We start from the raw sequence: 22222 nt of genomic DNA on the forward strand, positions 1-22222 counted from the left end.
TTAGAACTACCACAAATTCTTCCCAAGTAATCACTGTTTACGGATGTGTATGTATCACATGCTACCACTATATCAACTTCTCAAGGAGCAATAACTAAAAAGTAAGAAAATTACCTTTCTTAAAATTACATGTTTTTACAACACTGAAATAAAATAAAATAATATATATATATATATATATATATATATATATATATATATATACACACACAAATACAGACTTCTTGAGAACTTCTTTAGAGATATAGGTATTTCTGACATTACGGACAAGGACAACATAAAATCAAATTCCCCTCAAAATTTACAAATAACCATATCAGCCTATGAAGATGAACCTTGTATTCACAATCAAAAATATACTATAATCATAAACACGATGTCAGGAAGAATTGATTCTGTTGTAATTATATGCTTCATGTGAAAAAGGATGTCTTAACTGTAAGTTTGTAGATTTTATTAAAATTTAAAAAAAAATCAAATATTTTTTAAAGTATTTTAAAACTTTGTTTATATTATTAATTGTACCATGAAATTAATACCATTAAACATCATATTTCACAAAATGTGTTTAAATGTCTGGGGTATAAAGGTTATTACCCATTTATACCTTATTAGATGCTTCCCTTTCTTCCATAACACTGTTCATCTGGCTTACACTTCATGCTCAAGTCATGCAGATTGGAGCTGACTCTCAATTACACAAAGTCTTTCTCCAAAGATGACAGTCCAAATACAGTAGAGATAAAATACATCAAGGTTTAAAATAGGTCCGTTCAGCCCCACTGCCGCTTCATCATGAAATGATATAATTCACTGAAGACTCTGCCTAGCCTAACATATGTTCTATTCACAGCCTGCGTCACTCTTCATTTGTAATTATTTCCCTCTTTTTCCCCCCATCTTGTAATACTTTGCTTGGTTGAAGACAAATACTGAAAGGAAAAAAGAGTATTATCATATGATGACCTGTTCCAGGGTGTTAAGTCCCTGTCAAGATTTGATTTTAACATGGGGTATTGATGACAGTACATCAATTCAGGCATCATGTCCGGAATTAGACTATATTAATTATCACTTGAGTGCAGTATGCATGAAAGTGCTGTTTCATTGACTAAAAGGATTTGACTGAATAAAAATCCATTTCTCATCTCGTTGCTTATGGATAAAGACATTTTTTCTCTTTGCTGTGGATTGTTCTTTATTAAATATGATATTTATAAGATTGAATAGACTGTCTCATTCAAAAACAGATATGAATATTTTTAAACAAAGAATATTAAATCCATTGTTTTGTTGACAAGTGCTAAATGATGTATCAAAGTCTACAGTTTAGAGGCTGTATAGCAAAATACAAAGAGTATATATACGTATATATATATTATTAAAACAGTATTAAAAAAAAAAGAAATATAAAAAAAATTAATGGCATATAGGTGAAAAAAATCCAATAATTTAATTTAATTTCCACTTAAAAAGAAAGTGTTTGCTAATGTTGAGAACTATTACTGTTTTCTTCATTTAATAAAAAAGAAAAATGAATTTCAAGATCACTGAAAAAATTGTTAATGCAATCATTATCCAGAAAATTCCTACTTTATAGCCTTTACTATGTAAATTATGAATTAGCTGCTGAGTAACTAAAAAGAGATAAAAATATGAATTTTCAAGTGTAACTATCCTCAGAGACAGGTTAACTAGCATATGGTAATACAATTACATTCAAAAACTTAGCTTTTTGATTTATTTTCACTGATAATTTTTTTAACTTTGTCATTTTCAGTGATCATCCAGAAACATGAGTTTCCAGTCTTCAATTCAGGTGACTTCCTTAACTTTAGGTGCTTCACTATTTGTATGCCATTCTGAAGTGTCACAAAACATCATCACGTTAAGGCCATTGCATAGACTTTCCTCATGGCACCCAAACCTCCTCTAGTGCAACTGAGGTTCTTCTGTTCTTTGTTCCATCCAGCTGTGCTGGGATATGTTGTTGGGAGAAACTGAAACTAAAAGAGTTGGACTTACTGGAAAGCCTTCTACTTAACTGCTGTTGATACACAGCGCAAGCTGTTGATGCATGAATTTGGATTATGACTTTATTTAGCTATGTTTAACTACATATGAAAACTGTGTTCATCAATCTATATCTTTATTTAGAATTTTCCTTCGAAACTTCATACAGACGAGAACCACTATGTGCTGCTAATTTCTAAAAGCCACATTATACAATTAGACCACTAAAGAAGTGAAAGAAACTATTTCATTGATTAATAGGTTTCGATAGTTTAGGTAAACTCTTCAATTAATAGTATAGTAGGCATATGGAAATTGAAAAAGATGCATTCTCAACATTTTCAATCTTGTTTAACCACAGTATTCAAATATAACGGAGATCAGGTTTAGGTAGTTTTAAAGAATCACAAGGATTAAAAAAAAAAGCCAACCAGAGAGGGGAACAGGAAATATATATACATGTATACATTATCCAATGTTTCAATAAGCAATGAGTTTCAATAATGACAAGTTTCAATAAAGGAATAAGCTAGAAAATGATAATGATCATTAAGAAAGCATCAGAAAAGGCATTAGCAAATCACAAAGATCTTCCTATCAGCTAGCAGATAATATATCACCATAGCAGGCGATGCAGAGATTTTTTGCTTGTAGAATTTAGGGAGGGTATTAAACTTCAACCAATGAACACTGCGGGATCAACAGTCGGTGATTTTCTCAGTTTGGTAGGGATATTTACGCTCTGATCCTTTATATTTTGCTAGGCCTCTTTCCTTTCCAGGCTACAGTATCCAGAAACTCTCGCTTACTCTTCCTGTCACAGGCCATGAGAGGTTCTCACCTTCCCACAACCCTTTACTTGTGTACCCACAGAAGTCTCTCACTTCTCCCTCTTGCTGGAGAATTTCTCTCCGTATTTCCCTAAAGGACTTCAAAGTTGTGCGTGCACCTGAGCTGTGCTGAGCATGGCTGTATATGGTAACACCTGCAGCATGCATGACAGTACCTATAAGATTTCAGAAAATTACCTGAGGTAAAAATTAAATCTTTGTTTCTTCTAGAAGAAAGCAAAAAATAAAACATGTAAATTGTTAGGGAAATGTGCTCTTAACTTTTGAATGCCTGAAAGTCAAAAAACATCAAGATTGCTTACCCTTATAGTTGCACTAGAGGAAGTTTGGGTGCCATGAGGTCTATGCAATGGCCTTAACATGACGTTACGTAGTGACAAGTATGATCACACTAGCTGTGCTTTCTGTTTTGTGCTCCCAGGTGAAAAACCCATTGCTGCTAGCTGATAGACCTGTGGTAGCAGAGGTGAAACCAGCTAGCCTTCTCCCTTCTTCACTTCTTACCTGGTTTGTGTACATACCACATCCTTTGACTGCAATGCCTTACAATTCTTACAACCTTTGCACATTAAAAGTCAACTGCTTGTTCCTTGCTTTTGAATGGCGTCTGCAGAAAAGTATGATGTGAATGAATGGCACCATTCATTCAAATCAAAAGAGAGCCAGAGAGTTTACTGTACAAAAATGAGAGTGATTGACAACAGAATGCTGCATAGGTTATGCAAAATCAGGGAGGCTACAACGTGGGAATGAATGAAAGGGAATTGTGTGCTGAATGGGTGACTCACCACACCTACACCCTGCAGCGAGGTGCTTGCTAATATCTTAGGAACAGTCTCAGTAAAACATCATTATGCCAATGGTTAAACTCCATCAAACCCTAGGAAACTACAGAGATTATTTTAACACTTTAAAACGTTATTAAGGGCATTATTTTAAAATACTTTTCCTGATTAAATACCAACTGCAATCTGCTACCTCAGAAAAACTGCCAATAGAGCTCCATGCTTATTTGGATGACTCAGTGATCAAATTAAATCACATTATCTTTGATCTTTTGGTTACGGTGATGTAATCAAGAAACTTTTGATCTGAGAGTAACATCTTTTAGCTTGCAGCTGTCTTCTATGAATATTTGCTACATATCCATCTTTATATGTATAATATAGTCATTGCTTCCTGTTGAGAAGTAACATGTTTTCATATCTTTCACAAAGTAAAAGGGGCATGACAAGGAAGAAGACAATATGCTTTGGGGTAAGAAACAAACATTTGCCAAGACAGGCTGAGGGAAAACATATTCTGACTGCCTCAAAATGTCTGAGCCTTGCACCACTACAGTCACAGAAACATCAGGGAAAAAAACGATCAGCTAAAGAAAATCAGACTAGGATTAGACAAGAGAGCTAACAATTCCTTTTTACATGACCTTGCATTTGAAATGAACCTGAACCCAAGATCTAAACATGCAAGAACTCTGGCGTCACATTAAGATCATGCATTTGATCATGTTAATATTAAACATATTAATACTGGTACTAGTATCGCTATCAAATATACAACATAGAAACAAAGATCTGTGAACCAGGTATATATAATGCAAGATAAAAAATGCTGCCACTGTCACATCTTCCACATAAACCATAAGCCACTATTAGCACCGAGCCACTGCACATTATTAAACTTTTTTTTTTTTTTTTTCTGACTTGTTTTCCTTGATTCCAAAGATATTGCTGCTTACCCTCCAACATCTGCACTATAGATGCACATTTGAAATTAATGAATCTGTAACCACATAGGAAAGTTTGTGGGACGGTCAACACAGAATTCGTTTTAACCCACTCAAGCAAAAAATGCAGGCAGGTATATGAGACCTCTGTGCACAAAAAAAAATATCAGTTAAAGCTGAAAATATTGTTTCCTTTGTATGTATAGTCAACCATATTCCACTGTTTCAAAATAGATTTACAGTTTATATTAAGTATAATAGAGAATACTTGTACTAACAAAGTTGCAACAAAACCTTTTCAGGGATATAGCCATGAATCTTTTGTTGTTTTGAATACAAAAAAAAAAAATCTTCAATATTTATGAAAACGAGAACAGTCACATAACAACAACAAGAACAGAAATTGGGCTAGTTATTTAAGAAATTACTGCATACCTTCACATGGTTAAGAGGGACTCACAAACTCTGATCTCACACTGAGGTAACTCAGGTAAAATTGCTGCAGTGAGACTGCATTGAGACATTAAATATCTGTATGTAAACAATTGTCATGAAATTAAAAAAAAAAAAAAAGGAGAAGCACTTCCAACATCTTACACACTATCCAAATACTTTCACATACTGTCCTTTTTATTAAAGCAAGCTTCCTGTATATTCAAACAGTAAAGTATTGATCAAATACATATGTAGATAGCCATGAGAAGTCGATATTACTCAGAACACCAGTGCCAAGTAGCTGCCTAGTTTTGCTCATGAACAGTACCTCTCAAGAATTTTATGCATCTGCATTCTTACTGCCTTCTTGTTGTCTTATGACTTTCTGTAATAACTTCTGACTCAAATGAAGCAAACAATCAAACTCTGGATCAAACGCTTACTGTAGAGACCAAGATTCAGGACATTACAATCAAGCCAATCCTTTAAACGGTTCATTGTCATACTAAACAGTGGCCAAAGATTATCATCCTCCATGACAAGCAAATCAATTAACAATTTTGATTGACCAAAAATCCCCAATTCCAACAAATTCTTCTCCCTGACAGAGAAAAATAGCATTAAGACCATAAACTAAAGAGCAAGAATCTACTAAGTTATTCTTGTACACTGGCCTCAACCATCACTTTATTAACCACCTTGCACATGCTAGCAGGCACTTACAGTTTTGATTTACTGATAGTCCACATTGAAGAGAAAATGTGGTAAATTTGTGCACAAATAGCAGAACAAAAAACTAGCTTGCAATCATTTTCTCAAAGGTTATGCTGAAGCTTTATTATAGGCCAAGATTATTTTTTTATCTGCCTCCATTGCATCTGGCAAGGTCTATCTCAAGAAGTTATTCAGAAAACATTTTCTATCAATCATAAGAAGCTTCAACTTGTGCCAGAGCCAAACATCTACCATTACATGAAACTACTATTATGTTCTATGTAGAGCAATAAAAATGTATTGAGGAAGACCACTCAAAAAAAAAAAAATATATTTTTTTTTTTACTTTCCAACTTTTTCACAATTCATTATATTCACTCTTCAAGTAGTATTGTGCAACAAAAGGGCAATCTATGTGAATCTCAGTAGTGCCTTTCTGCTTTGCATCTAAGCAATAAATATCAATTGTCAGTACAGACTGGAACAGTGGACATATTGCTTCAGGAAAAAGCTTCCCTTTTTCTTTTAAAAATGAAGGAATGCCAGAATGAAACGTCAGCAAAAATACCCTGATTACATTAATTCTTGTTAACTTTTGCTCACCATTAACTTTCTCTTTTTCAAATAAACTCCTTCAAAGCTTATTGGAAGGTTAAAACAAGTTTACTTATTAAAAAAAATATTGAAGACTTTTTGAAAGTTGTGCAGGATATAGAACTGAGAGTGGCACTGCTGTGTAATTTTCTCTGCCAGTGGATAGTAGTTGACATTCATTCTAATCTTTGGATGTCTCCACAGCATTAATGCTATTGCCATAATTTGTAATACTATTGACTGTAAATAATGGCTAACTCTTCTGTGAGAGAATTCCCAATTAACTTGCTCAAATGCAGTGAGTCATTCCTCAATGTGCCTCACTCTATTTCTAGACAGTATACTAAGTCCTACAACTTTATTTTAATTTCTTCATGCACCCATTGATGGTTGGGAAGAAATATCACACAAGGAAGAATCAGCAGTATATTGATGATACTACACTGTTATGTATCAATCACTACCTACAGCTATATCAATACCACCTACCAGTCAATGGGTGAAATCAGATCAGAAGTAGAGAGAACTGTGTGATGGGGAACAAAAAGCAAGACAGATGAGCAGAAAGAAAGCATTTCTAATGGTTCCCAACAAATGTACATTTTCCTTTGCTTTAAGGGAGAAATAGATAATATTGGTCAATTCAATTCAATTCATGAATTAGAAGTACTTTTGGATTTTTCCCTGACACTAAATTTCATCCATTACTAAAGCCTTCAATTTCTTGTTGCTAGGAAACTTCTTCCAATCCTGGTGGATGATCACAAGATCATAGGAAAATTCAGGTTGGAAGGGACTTCAGGAGGTCTTTAGTCCAACCTCCTACTCAAAGGAGGGTCAGCCATGAGGTCAGAACACGGTTATCCAAAAATGGCTGAATGAGTGATGCCCTAGCCTCATTACATGTACTTCTTAGTGAGACTATCTGTAATAATTGGACACAACATTTCCATTCTAAAAACTTGCCAGTATAGTGCATTTTTTCCTTAACAAAATGTGCATTCTTAGCATTAGAATTCATAGCTAGGGTATTCTTACCTCTGAACATCTCCACTTTCCACAGTGGCTTCCCCTAGAGTTTAAATGATGTTCAAAGTCTGTTCAAATATTAAAAAGATGTCAGCCGCTCACCTAAAAGACTGACTAAAGCTCGACAGTAGTCTTCTGACCTAAAGAAACTCTCACAAAAGGGAAAAAAGCCTTCTTGGGGATAGTCTGAGACTACGAAATGCCTTCCCACAGTGGCTAAAGATTATCAGAAATCCCATCACTCCAAGAATTATGTTCAATTCTGTGTGCATTTTTATGATACTGTATTTTTATGATTAATATGTATGCCTATATACGCTTCTGTATGTAAAAAACTACTTTTACTTGTACATATTTCTTGCTCTTGCTAGATGTACAGAGCCTTGTATGTTTTAAAACAAATAAAAATCCAACCAACCAAACAAACAAAAATACAACAAAATGACAAGAACATTAAAAATATTTAGGTATTCCAATGCACATGCATTGAATGAGAGAATGAGAGAAGAAATACTTTCTAGCTTCACAGACTGATAGTGTACAAAAACTTTCTGGTTTGGGCTTCAAATACATATCCTCAGCTTATACATACAGAACTTGAATCTCATTAATTTTCACATAAAGGCCTACTTTTACTAGGAAATAAAGTTTCCACACTAATGGAAGTTTATAAAAATTGAAATTTAGAAAAAAAAAATAATGTCAAAAATAAGGAATGTTTCCAAAGAGAAGCTTCAGATAATCAGGATACTTAGTAATCCTGAACAGAAGCTTGAACAGAAGCTTATCTGGAACAGAAGCTTTTACTTTACACTAGAGTCACTCACAATAAGAAAAATCTGCCTCATAAAAGACCAAAAACATATAACTAAAATGTACTGCCTTAATTTTTTCTTAAATTTACATATTTTTGGTTTGCAGTCAGTCCTGATGTTCTGGATAAATGTAAAATATTGTGAAAAATGAAAGAAACCATTAAGTTCTGATAACACGTGCTCAGTAAAATTTAGAGACAGATTAACCTAAACGTTACCTGTAATAGACTGCACAATTGGTTTATTTGCATATTGAATAAAATTAGCAGTATAAAATATTTAGCATTTTTGATTCATTTGATACAATTAGCTGGTTTGAATGACAATAGGATTCCATTCATGCTTAATTTCTTCATATTTTCATGTGTCCACTCTCCTGCCAAATAACACATAGGTGACCACACAGTCTGGGTAGTAATTAAATCCACTTCCTTCATTATTAACCATTCTTGCTACCTCTCCCTTACAAGCTTCTTTGTTCAAATAAATAAATAAATAAATAAAAAATCCAAAGTATTTCAACATTTGCTACTTATTATTAGAGCTTTCCTCATGACAAATTCATTGACTAGCTCTATTCTGTTATAAGGGAATTAGCATTTTTACTTACAACAATTTATCACTGAGGAATTTATGTGCTATAAAGACTGGAAATAACTCCGATATTGGCTAAGGATTTTTCATCTTAATTAGAAGGAACTAAATGTATGGACTTGATGTCATCCATGGATTTCATATGTGCTATGAATCTTAAAGTGACATGTACCAAAAGAAACATGTATCATCCCTTTAAATTTTAATTTTTTACACTACCATAAAAACTCAGACCCAATATTGAACTGAACTGTGAGTTTTTGAGCAAACAGATCTGGTGAGAGGTGTTCCTGTTCATGTTGGGGGGGTTGGAATTAGATGGTCTTTAAGGTTCTTTCCAACCATTATAGACATTCTATGATACTTTGATTCTACAATAATTATTTGCTGTCATGTAAGTCCCATTTACAAAGCATCTCAGAAGCATCTCAGAAGCTTTCTTAATATGAGAGATCATGTCATATATCATGGAATATTAAGAATTTTTATTTTCATCTTTCCACTTTTTCTGGAAATCTAAACCAACTAAATTCTGACTTATTTTCCAATACTAAGGGCATAATACTGGTCCTTTAACTTCTCTAATTTTTTACTAATTATGTATATATATTGCCTTTTGTGAGAATAGAGCTCGATTGTATTTCTTGAAAACAATATAATTAGATGGTTTTGATTTTTTTTTGTTTGTTGCATAATTCATTTTGTTTTTAGTATGACTTGATCTTAACACATATATAGTTTTAAAGAAATTACAGGTTAACATTTTTTCTACTGGTTTATTTAATTTCATCCACTGAGATATCACATTTATACAAATCCCATGCAATCTCACTTTTAGAATTCATTCTTTTAAGTGTTGTTTTTTCTTTCTTTCTTTCTTTCTTTCTTTCTTTCTTTCTTTCTTTCTTTCTTTCTTTCTTTCTTTCTTTCTTTCTTTCTTTCTTTCTTTCTTTCTTTCTTTCTTTCTTTCTTTCTTTCTTTCTTTCTTTCTTTCTTTCTTTCTTTCTTTCTTTCTTTCTTTCTTTCTTTCTTTCTTTTTCCCTGTAGGTTTAAGAAATAAAATCATTCTCAATGCACTAGTACTCTCCCGAAGAAACTGTGAATAATTTTACTGGGCCACTACTTCATTTTGGCAAGGAAATGGACTGGACTGCTTTAATTGGCAGCTGGAAAGCCTGACTTGCTCATATTGGCTTGCTGCCAGAATATAAAAGAAAGTCCTTGTTTGGGGAACTGCTGGGAAGGAGTGCATTCCTGTTTCTCAGTCAATGACAAATTCTCCTCCCACCTTCCACCTCTTCATTATCTGCTCAGCTGAAGCTACTGGAAAGGCATCTTTTACTAATTGATGATAATAATATTACATAACATTTACAGGCCTCTTTCAGAATTGTGACTTCATTGTTCCATCCCAACAGAATAAATTCATAGTAAGAATTTACCTCATTACTGTAATCATGTTTACAGTGTTTTACAGTAGCACATAAGCCACAAATCAGGACCAGTTTTGTCCTGCAAAAGAAATATGTATATTACTGAAGAGTAACAGTGATTTATGGTGGGTTAGTAGAATGTAAAAAAAAAAAAAAAAGTATTAAAAGTCTTTAAAAAGTCTTAAAATCATTTTATTGCATGCTTGTGGTTCCTGCCACAGCTACTGGTTTTGTCTACTTTTAGTTCTTGGCTAAATATGTTAAGGAGAGCGGGTTGCATATTTTTCCTGATTTTATTCTTACTGTTTGTCATTGTCCTGTCCAACAGTGATGGCTTTCCCACTGGATACTGGTAGTTGTAGGGTCTCAGGTATGGAGGTGGGACTTGAAGCTCAGTAAGGATTTGCTACTATTATACCAATCATGCTCTTTAGTGTTCAGCACTGCTATCCCTAAGCATCATCTAGTAACTAGTAAAGCACTATCTGAATATGGTAGAGAAAAACACTTTGATAAGAAAATACAATTGAAACCATCAAATAATCACTTCAGAAACCATAAAAAATTAGGATGGTATGCCAGAAATGTCATTTTTGCAAGTGATATAAACTATAGTTTGAAAAACAAAGAAGAGGCGTTGGACATCAGGTAGATCTTGACTGCTATAAGAATTACCCAACATACTAACACTTTAGATTCTGCATTCCTGTGTATATTTTTAAACAGAGTGGTTTGAAGTAATTGTTTCCTCTATTTCAAATAAAGAGCAAATCAATACTTTGGGTCTATTTGAATCTTTGGCCTCATTTTCTCAGTTTAGGCCTCCCAGTGAAGGTGAATAGTAAGATCCCATCTAGGATTTACCCTGCATTAAGGAAGAGCACAAAACTGAGATATACAGCTCTTACATATCCCTTCACACAGACTCTATTGAAAACTGGAAGCATCATGGAGAACAGCATGAAAAGTCTGGATGACAGGTGTTGAGAGATTAAATATCCCCAGCTGGAAAGTCCACAGGATCCTGAGCTAACATGTGCTAGGAAAGACAAATGACTGTCTTTATTGTACATTAATTTATAAGACATGTTTTGTTTGCACTAGAACTTATTTGATGGTATGTATTTTTTCAAATTTGGATTGCAGTCTAGTGAATGCTGATGGGTGGCACTGGTAGAATCCTAGTTTTCCACTCTTCCTGAACAGCAAGAGAAAAAATCTTTCAAGGGTTTGAGGGTAAGAAGGGAGCAGTGAATATTTTGTTCTTGGCTAGTTCTCCCAGGGACTCAGAAAAGTCAATGGAAGCTATCATCTACTCTCTCTGACACTTTAAAACCCCAGAGTGGAACAGTGCTACATACTACTCATAGCAGCCATCACATAACAGGCACTGGGGGAGCTGCTAAATCACTTGGACAGGATAGCAACAGCTACTTCTCAGAGTTTCCAGCCTAAGCTGATGCTTAGGGGAAGGCAAAAAGCAACAAAGAAACCAACACTTGGCTAATATGGCTCTACCAAACAACCACAAGAGTTTCCAGTAAAATACATTTTCCAAAACACAAGCATATATTTCCAATATATCTTTTATCATGATAAATATTTTTCCCTGGCAGAACTAATTTCAAATATCAAAACACAATACTCATAGAGCTGCAGATGTCTCTCTGAACAAAGCCAGTTACTCCTGGTCATAAGCACAGTCCAGCAAGCTTCAGATCCCAGGTTATAATCCCAAACCTCACAATGGTTAAATCACAGCTAACCACAAAATTTATCACAGCTGTCAGCCACTGGAATGTGATTCTGCTAGAGATGAGATATTGGTACCGATGCACATGAGTTCCTGTGTTTGTATGGCCAGGCAGGTTTTCCCATATTGTACTACACACTTTCAGCTAACAGGTTCCACAGTGGGATTGTGGAGGAATCTGACTTTGTCTTAGCCTGAATGTGTCTCACTCTCTAAAGTGAGGCAGCACCAAAACATTTCACAAAGTTTATTGGGATTTCTCAATTAGTGTTCATTAACTGTTGTATCTCCCATAATGGATGGTAGCATACAATGCTGTAGAAACAAATATTTGTATTGGATTTGTTAGAAATAAGCAAACTGGACACTCCATGAATTTAGTTTTTTCTATGAGTGATAAACCCATCTCTCATAAGAGTGATGAAAAGAATATATTAATATTTTTTTTCAAACTCATGTAGAATATAGGTTCTCAGCTTAAGACCCTGGCTGCAAACTGGAGAACACTTGCATCCTGATGTGTCAGAAAGATTTCTGACATGGAAAAGAATGAAAACATAAGGATATTGATTTCATTTTAAAAATCTCCTTTGAGACTCCTATGGCTACAGTGGATGGATTTCTCAAGACCTTTTAGCTCTGTTCTTATGCTAATCAAGTGTAAAACTTGCACTTTGCTCATCAACTGAATAAAACATTTAATTATACATATCTAAGGACATAACAGTTATTTTGATGGTAATTTAATAGTTCTATACAGCTATGGGTGGGTCTTCACGGTAATCTAGCCAAGTAATGACAATTTAGCTAGATATATACCACTACTAGATTTAAACTAGCTTTCCTAGAGAGTGATAAAAGCAATTGCCAGTAGCAGGGGTTTCAATGCAGATACAGAATCCCCATGGGACTGGAGATAAATACACACACTGAAAACTTTTTCCAAAGGTCTATACCTATAATGCATACTGTTTAACCAATTAAGGAGTTAACAAAATCTTAAGCATATACTTGTTTTATTGCTTAAAGTTATTTTAAAAAGATCAGTGTGCACAGTAAAAGATACAGGCTGCATTTATTATTATTTTTTTTTTTACAAAAACATAAAAAAATTTGGAGTAGCAAGGGTGACCTCCAGTGTGCAATAAGTTTATATCATTGCATCTTATATGCATCAAACTACTTTCTAGTCCTATTATTAATTTTGATCATTCTACAAAACCAATTTTTTACTTAATTCCTTCTGCACAATACAGAAATTCAAAGCACCGATTTCTGTTTGACTTTTTATTTTCAGATAACACTTTAACTGTCTCTTTAAAATTGTGAGCCCTATAAAAAAAACAAACAAACAAACAACATGAGCAGAAAAATTAGAAACTTTGTCTCTTCTTCCTATCCAAATGCAGATTATCATGGTCTGAATTTTTGTTCTGGAGTAAGAGTAATGAAAATTAAGATATTATAGAAGCTTTTTTATTTTTAAGAATACAACATTATGGATTCATAGTGCTATGTACAAAATGCCTTATCTCATATAAGGTATTTTAAGGTATATTATAAGGTATTTTAAGGTATATTAAGGTATATCTAATATAAGGTTTCACTTAATACGCATTTCATTGCAAATTTGTCTAAACATGGAAATATTCGGGAAGTTAAAGAAGCCCAAAGTATCATAACTAGTTATGTAAAAGCTATGCACATGCATTTCAGTAAGCTAACCATTTGGCATACAATAAACTCCACAATAACCTATAATGAGTATCATCTATTCATGAAAAAAAAGTAAAGGCCATGTTCCACAAAGTAAATTCATTATATCGATGAGTTTTGTCAGGTGGATATTTTTGAACAAATTCTTTAGTTAGTTGGGTATCTTTAAATAAAATTGTAAAAGATGTTGTCACAATGAATTCAAAAGAACAATTTTTTTACATTTCTTTTTATTTCCATCATCAGTGCACAACTTACCTTTTGATGATTAATTTTGAAATAGTTTTTCTAATAAACTAGGGAGCATTTTTTAGCTAACTGCAAGCGCACAAAAGATCTAATTATGGGTGCCTAGTGGTGCTACTGTCTGTCAACCTAAGTGTCATTCAGGGTCTGTCAGTGTTCCCATTATACATCCCTACTTTCAGAGGGTTATAATGTGAATGTTAAAATTTGCTTCAGGCTGATTCCAGGCATATTGTGCAAGGTATCAGGCTAGAACTGATTTTTTTTTTTTTCCTTTTTATTTTTTATTTTTTAAAATTATGGAGTTAGGACATTTTAACCCATACCTACAGAAAAGGAAAGGTCTAGTAGGAGAATACACTTTTCCAAATGACAGTAATATAAAAGCAGCTTATTGTTTTAGAAAGTTGAATGCTGCATACTGATTATCTGAATGTATAAGAAAGACCACCATTGCAGCATTTAAGTCAAATGATTTCATTTGCCTTCCTTATTCAACTAATCACACTATAGACAAAGAACCCAATTTCATGATTGAGGATAGAGAGAGTTGGCCCTATGGTTTCATTGATCAACAGACTATGTATTTGTAGGTATTCTTGGAAGTACTCTATATTCTAATTCTTCCTTTGGACTTCTTGCACATCACCACATAAAGTATCTTTACATGCCACCAGTATGTAAATACTATATACCATTACACTGCAAGTCCTATACTTTATGATGTTTATAATGAAGATTTCCATAAAGTCACAACTCTGACTTTCTCTACACTAGAAAGCAGTGTGTCATAAACTCAGGATGTCAACAGCAGCACACAAACTATCCCACAATAACATCAAATATGCATATTTTCTCCTGTGAACACTAAGTGCAAGACTGCTGGAGAAAACAAAAACAAAAATTAAAAATATAAATAATTCCCAGCAAACTAGAAGAGTTCCTGCAAAGAGTTAGTGCAGATTGGCACATTGTGAATTCATCTCTGAGTTTATTGAACATGAGCATGTAGAGGGATGTTAGAACTTAGTGACAGCAAAAGGAACATTGATTCTATATACTGTATCAAGATGAGGACTGATATCAAGGACAGCACGTGAACAAAGGTGTTGTTTTTATTTTTGTTGTTTTTTGTTTTTTTTTTTTTCTTTCACAGATGGACAGATGTATTAGCATTATCAGTAAGACATTACAAAACACTTTTTTTTTTTTTTTTAAAGAGATGCTTTTTAAAGCCTAACTAGAGAAAAAAGATATTAAAATAACTAACTACATCTCTAAAGAACTGCGGATCTTTTACACAATCCTTGCCAGAATAGCTAATTTTAACAGCAACTATGAATTCTTTGAGGCCAGGAATCTATTTTTTATGTTTCACAGAAATGGGATTTAAACTTGCTGGAGTGCTGGTACATCTTTTTAACCAATAAAATAAACAAAAATGTAAGTATTTGCTTTTATTTACTTATGTGACACCTGGGTATTATTTATGTGGTAGGGAGGGCAGAGAATGCAAGAAAACACACTTCCTGTTTCTTGACAAGATAGATATTGTTGTTTGGCCTACAGTTTTTTGAAGTGTTTGACACCACAAAAATGCTACAAACCAAAAGCACAGAAACAGATTTAGATTTAGTTTATTTTCATTCTACGAGCTTATTTTGTTTAATAGACATATATCTATGCTTGTTTACAAGATGAAATAAAAAGCACAGAACTCAGTATGCCACAGGCTCCAGGTAAAATCAAGGCCCAGTTCAAATCATTATGAATTGTCTTAGAATAACAGTTATAACACAGTTGTAACACAAAGACATGTGAATTTAATTATACTGTAAACTGTAAATTTCTTGTTGCATTATAATTAACACATGTAACAATCAAGGAAAATCCTCAAAAACTTAGCTGGAGTACTAGAAAAAAATGTACTACGTACAAGCTTAAACTATCATATTAAATTTGGTCATATTATCTACTGATGTATACCAGTATATAAATACCTGCAGCAATTTTTGTTCCATCATTTTTCAGGGAAGGAGTCTTTCTTGATATTTTATGTGTATAGATATATATTTAAGTAGGTTTATGTCTACACATAGACTTTAATACAAGGTTTCAGCAATCTGCAGTTTTTTTTTAAGGGAAGGCCTTCCCCCCACCCTCCTTCTATGTATCAAGAGACCATTTTAATTCACTCACCAAGAAATCCTCAAAGGGACTGATATGTGTGGTAACATAGGAGCCAATATCGTAGCTATCAGTTTTCATACAGCCTGGCTGGACCTTTACATTACTGCTGCCCCACATTTATTGTTCTTTCATTGCAGCTGTCAGCATTCCCTGACAGCGTATTATGGAGTACATGGCTACAAAGTCAGTATCAATCAGGCCAAGATCATGCAGATAAAAGTAGCAGACTATTGATAATAGGCCTTAAATCAGATCATCATGGCTTAAGTATAAGATTCTTAAAAGCTAGCAACCTTGTGGGACTTCCTTCTCACTTCCACCTGCTGCAAAACACATCAACTTAAGTAACACCGAAAACTTTATATGACTGTATAAATAATAATAAAAATAAATAATAAATCCCTACCACATTTTGAAAGTCAAGGCAAAAATTAGCAGAAGTTTTCACCATCTTGTAACTAATTTACAGCAGACCTAATACACAATCCCAGTCATTACGCTAATGCTTCTTCTCCCCCCAACATACCTCTCTCCCTCCTCCCGTCCCCCAAATAACAGCAGTTTTGTTGTGCTTTGAAACTCTCTTACTTCAAAAGCACTTCAACTTGATATGGCCATTTAGCAAGAAACACAAGAGAATGTGTATAGTTTAGCAGCGTTCTTCACCAAACTGAAAGCACCATGTTAAAAACAAAAGGATCTAATTTGTCCTAGACATAAATAATAAAACAAAACAAGAGTCGCATGCAAATTTAGTAACATAAAATTTTAGGTGATAAACAGAATGGAGCCTGGCTTCTTGTTTAGTATTCCTTAGTTATCACCATAATTGCTGCATGTCTGTCATCACTAGGAAAAGAAAAAAGTGTCTCTCTCAGCTGCTCCCCTGCTTGTTTTGTTCACTGTATTCTTGTAAAGTGGGAGAAAATAAGTGTCATTTAATGAATAGTGCTATTCTTTGTCTGACAGCTTCATATCTGTTAGGTGTAGGAGGCCTAGTACTTTCCTTTTCTGATAATGTTTTTGACAGTGTGCTAAATTCCTCCCCCAAAAGGCCGGCGTATATATTCTGCTAAAAGGGGCTTCATCTATCCTGAATGGATGCCCTCTTTTAACCCCCTTCAGCTTCTGTTCTTACATTAATTGAGCTGATCAGATTGAGCATATGAATTTGTCTTTGATGTATTCGTATGTTTAGTTGACGCTGCTCGCGCTCTCATTGGCAGCGGGCAGAGCTCTCAGACAAATAGGACTGTTGCCATAGTAACAAGCAATAGCTAGGGATCGCTTGAAAAATATTTTTATTTCAAAATTCAAACTGGAAAATTCTCACTGGATATGGTTCTCAGTTCTAAACGTGTCATATCTAATGATGAATGCAATTAGGAATCCCACCAGTGTTTTAAATAATAAATTAGGCTAATTTTCTAGGTCTGGCATGATGACATACAAATACTAAAAAGGAATCTCTCTTTTTTTATCCATGACAAAAGACTTATTAATGACTTTTGTTCTTAGGATTTCAAAATTAATTGAATGGTAGAATAGTGATATCGCCTTCTATGTGTTGAAGATGAGAAGCCTAGAGGTAAACTTTTTTTTTTTTAAAGTACTTCAAGCTGCTCCGATATTTGGTTATTCCATATAAAAGCAGGTGAAGAAATCATTCTACAAATGCTATAGCAGTTGGTAAATCTCAAAGGATAAAGAATGCCCATAGCCATTTTTAATTACTGAGCATGAAAAAAGGAGAGATGTTGAACATAAGTTTTGTAGGCCCTTACGATCTGAGAATGCCAAGATTTTAGTTCTTACTAAAACCTCATTTGAAATAGATGGAAACAATGAAAATATCTAGCAGTGAAAAAAAAAAAAAAGAAAAAAAAAAAAAAAAAGAAGAGAGAGACCTGATGATTAGGCTATGATGATTTGTAATTAAAATACATATTTTGTATTAATCTGTCTACTATTATTTTCCCTGGAAATTGGCTTTCTGACTTTGGCTTTTCAGATACTGCCTGTCAATGTGCAGTAATAGAGTTTCAGGGTTCTGCTTCAACATATAATTATACTACATTGAAATCCATTGATATTATCATCTTTTATGCTACTGCCAATTAGACTTGTTCTGTCTTGAAGGGTCAATCCCTTATATCTCAGCATTCAGGAAAAATCAGTTAAATGTTAAAATCTGACAATTCCCTAAGATATGCTGTAGATTTCAGGTGAAGTACTTAAAACATAACCTATCTACAGTCCTTGTAAAGGGAAGATAGTTTCAAGAAGTTTCAGGGTCATAATCACACAGAATGAGTAACAATGTAGAGAAGAAAAATTTAAGAATCCTCTTCCACGGTATTATGAATGAGTCTTATGTATAGATTTACATTCTCAAGATGCTGCTGTAAAAGCAAGCGAGTAGGAGAAAACTGTTCATATATTTCTTAATTGTCATTCTACCCTTTGTTCATGTTACATGCAAGGAATTTTGTACATCTTAAATGTGCACTACAGCATTAAAGAATTTTACCATCCTTCAAATGTAAAAATTTGTCACCCAAGAGTAAATCATGGCTTTATTCAAATTTTGTCATTGTTTTCATTAGGTTCATGCTTTCTGTCTGGGAATGGCTCCTTTAAATCAAGGGAAAGCAATGTCCTAGGCCATTGTGAAGGTCCATTTAAGATCAGAGCATTCTGCTTTACCAGTCTGCTGTCTTCTAATGGTGAGATTACAAAACTAGGCTCTGGATTTGCTTATATAATGCATTTTTTCAGTTCTTAAGACAGATTCCTAATGTAGCTATTTTTTTACTTTATTGCCTTAAAAAGAGATGGAAATGACACTATAAATTACTTTGTTTCAATTTAATAAAGTGGTTCTTGTTTGAGAAGTTTCTAGCATTATACTTTTTATAATAGTGAATTTTATCTTTTTTTTTTTTTTTTTTTTTTACTGCTATACATAGAAATACATAGTCTGTTGATAGTTTTGAATATAGATTCTGTATTTTTAATAAAATAAAGGTTGCTTTACCTCAGCAGAATGGTATTTTCCACAACATCAAGTAACATGAGGCAATAGCTGACATAGCTATCTTTCCATGCATCACTTATAAGAGAGAACCCAATAAGACAAGTAATTACTAGTCAATGTAAACATTAATAATAGTTAACAATACGTAAGAGAAAATGTAATCAATTTTATCTTCATTAGCAGGGTTCATCAAATTGCAGGACATAGCCATCTGATTGGATAGTGGTCAGAGCTATCACGAGGGCTGGAGACAACCAGAGAGATGTGCGACAAGTGAGAATTCCCAATCACAGTACCGGGGAATAACCCATCAGGTAACACAAAGGGGTCCACATCCCCCCAGGCCTTGTTATAAACATAGCCCTTAACAGTCTAATCTTGAAATCAGATAAATGTATTTTGTCATGGTGCAGAATCCAACAGTGATATTACTAACACATCTGAATTGCAACATGAGATCAAAATTTATTTAATGAATAAACGGACTGCATATATATACACACACACACACACACTGTAAATCTGAATCATGAACTCCTCCTTTACAAGATTATGAATCTCTCAGTAGGGGGAAGAAATACCTTATGGAAGCCAAAAGAACTATTCAAAAATACATTATGTTAACTATTTACAGCAATAGTTCATTATGCTTCAAAGTTACTTCAAATAGGATGGAAGAGTAGAGACTGGTTCTGTATTAACAGCAGTCTTTATGTAACCTATGAATAATATTGCCGATTAGTTAATTAAAGCTATTTGTTGCAAACCAAACATATCTATGTTTTAATTTAGCATATACAAAAATATTTAAATCATAGTAAAAGTAAAAATAAAAACAGCATGTATAAAACACAGGATGGTATTTGAAAAATACGTAAGGCAGTGGCTAGATGGAGAAATTCAGATTAATAGCTAGTATAACATTACAGGACATGTGGTGATGATTCTCTTTTCTGGACTTAATTTGTATAATTTTATATTGGTGTTTTGTTTTAAATCAGTTCCATCTTGAGATTTCAAACTGAAGAAATTCCATAACTATTAAAAATAGTAGAAGATTATTACAGTTATAAGAACTGTGAACTACTCATCGTGAAATTCAACTCCATAATTAAGATAAAAGCATGGCAATTTACTTCTTTCCAAAATGATTTTATGAAGATTAGAATGTGTTTTAAAAGTTGCTATAACTTTTGCCTTAAGCAAGACCTTGTGCTAAGTCAATACAGCCTATCTTATTTTCAGAAAAATTCCAAATTTTTCTGAAATAATCCAAACATTAATGGATTTAGTGAGGTAGACTTGGGACAAGAGCTGGGGTGATGATCTTGTTACAATGGAATAAAAGATCCATTCACTATTAAAATGAATCAATATAAAGTAGTTAAAAAAAAAAAAAAAAAAAAAGGAAAGAGTTTTACGTTTTATTTATTTATTTATTTGTTTATTTTTACAAAAAGAGATCAGTGGAGAACTTAAATTCATACCTGAATTTGGGCAGTTAGAAAAGAAATTTAATGGCACTGAGTGTAGATTGCTGACAGCACATAAAAATAAAAGTTCACTGGGTAAGACGGAAGCTTGTACAAGCCCGAAGTTATTCCAATGAGCCACTGATTTCTACGGATGCATACTGAAAATCAATTAAACAATTAGTTAATTAATTGATGTCATAGTAAAAAGATTCTGGGTTGCAATATTTATTAGAAGACCACAGAACTGCGGGAGATAACATCCTTCAATTTTTAGCCAGTTAGCTGCTAATCCATGTAGAATAGCAGTGGTTTTTTTTTTGTTTGTTTGTTTGTTTTTTTCCCAGAACAGATTCACATTCAGTAATAATGTTTTAAAATAGGAAAGAAAACAAAGAAAACAAAACAAAAGCAAACAAACAAGCAAAAACCCATCAGAGGTACATTATATTCCTGCTAAATACACATTTGAACCTGAACCTTGCTGATCATTCCTAGAGTAGTTAAAAGTATGCTGAAAGGATGAAATACAAGGGATAAGAATCAGAAAAAAATATTGAAATTAAAAATATATTTAATTGCATGGCATTGCCAGTTCTGTGCAATTGTATCTTCACAAATAACCTAAAACTTGCCTTACCTTTTTATGATAGCCTTTATAAATGTTTTCAAGGTAAAAAATTGGCGTAAACCAGACAGGTAGCTCCAAACAGTTTTCTTAAACCCTGAAATAGGGTTGAGATCCCCAATTCAGCAAAGCATTTATGCATGTGATTAAATGCACTAAAGTCCCATGCTTGAACTTTAATCCAGAAAATATATTAACTTCGTATCAACGTAATTAAATACGTGCTTTAGGTTAACCATCTGCTTGGCAGCTTTCTGGAACCGTTGTCTTACTCAGCAGAGGGATAACTAAGTTTTTCATTAATATTTCTTTAAATTGTCTTTATGTTGTAATATGAATTCATATAAATTGCAGTGTAACATTTCAAAAACTTACTCTATAAATAGGTCAAGAGCCTCACAATATTTTAAAAACATACTACATAACAAATATACGTTTTTATCTTTGTATCAAACATTTACTTCCTTGAAAGTATTTAAAACCAATGGGAATTTTCTTTCTGGTAGACTATACAACCACCTCTATAGTGCATAGCCACACTTTGCACTCCAGCTGTAGCAGTAAAATTACTGAAACTGTAATTCTCTTAATATTTAAATAATATATTAAAATTTAATTTTCAGCACCTGGAAGAATCAGTTTGTGTGCCAGCAAATGAGGTAGTTGGGCCTGGAGCTCCTATACATATGGGACTCAAAAACAACCTATCACAAATAATTACTAAGCTAGAGCAGCTGTACTCACCACACTAGTCATTTAAAAATCAGGTCAAAGTTGCCTCAATTCTTTTTCCATTTTCAAAGACTTTTACAAATAAATTTTATAGTCTTTTTGCATTTTTACAGGTTAAAATTATTTCTATTATTAATAATTATGATGGAAACATCAGATGTTTTAACTTCCCAGATATTTCAGATATTAAATAGATGTAGTTTTATGAGAGATTGTAAAAATATGCAATTTTTATTTTTCA

At 33.3% G+C, this 22222-nt stretch overlaps 1 protein-coding gene across 9 annotated transcripts in view; it reads right to left on the reverse strand.

Moving 5' to 3' along the window:
* KIAA0825 (KIAA0825 ortholog) overlaps window positions 1–22222 on the reverse strand; it is a 254967-nt gene that overhangs the window by 76453 nt on the left and 156292 nt on the right. Inside the window, exon 20 of one of the 9 annotated variants that reach the window (XM_072031686.1) lies at window positions 20626–20782. The exons of the other annotated variants lie outside the window; for them this stretch is intronic. Within the exon in view, the coding sequence (XP_071887787.1) occupies window positions 20770–20782 (13 nt within the window). The 3' untranslated portion in view covers window positions 20626–20769. Of the gene's footprint in view, window positions 1–20625; window positions 20783–22222 lie in introns of those variants that run through there. 9 annotated transcript variants of the gene reach the window in all.

Source organism: Anas platyrhynchos, chromosome Z (genome assembly GCF_047663525.1).
Source record: "Anas platyrhynchos isolate ZD024472 breed Pekin duck chromosome Z, IASCAAS_PekinDuck_T2T, whole genome shotgun sequence".
In the NCBI taxonomy this organism is placed as follows: Eukaryota; Metazoa; Chordata; class Aves; order Anseriformes; family Anatidae; genus Anas; species Anas platyrhynchos.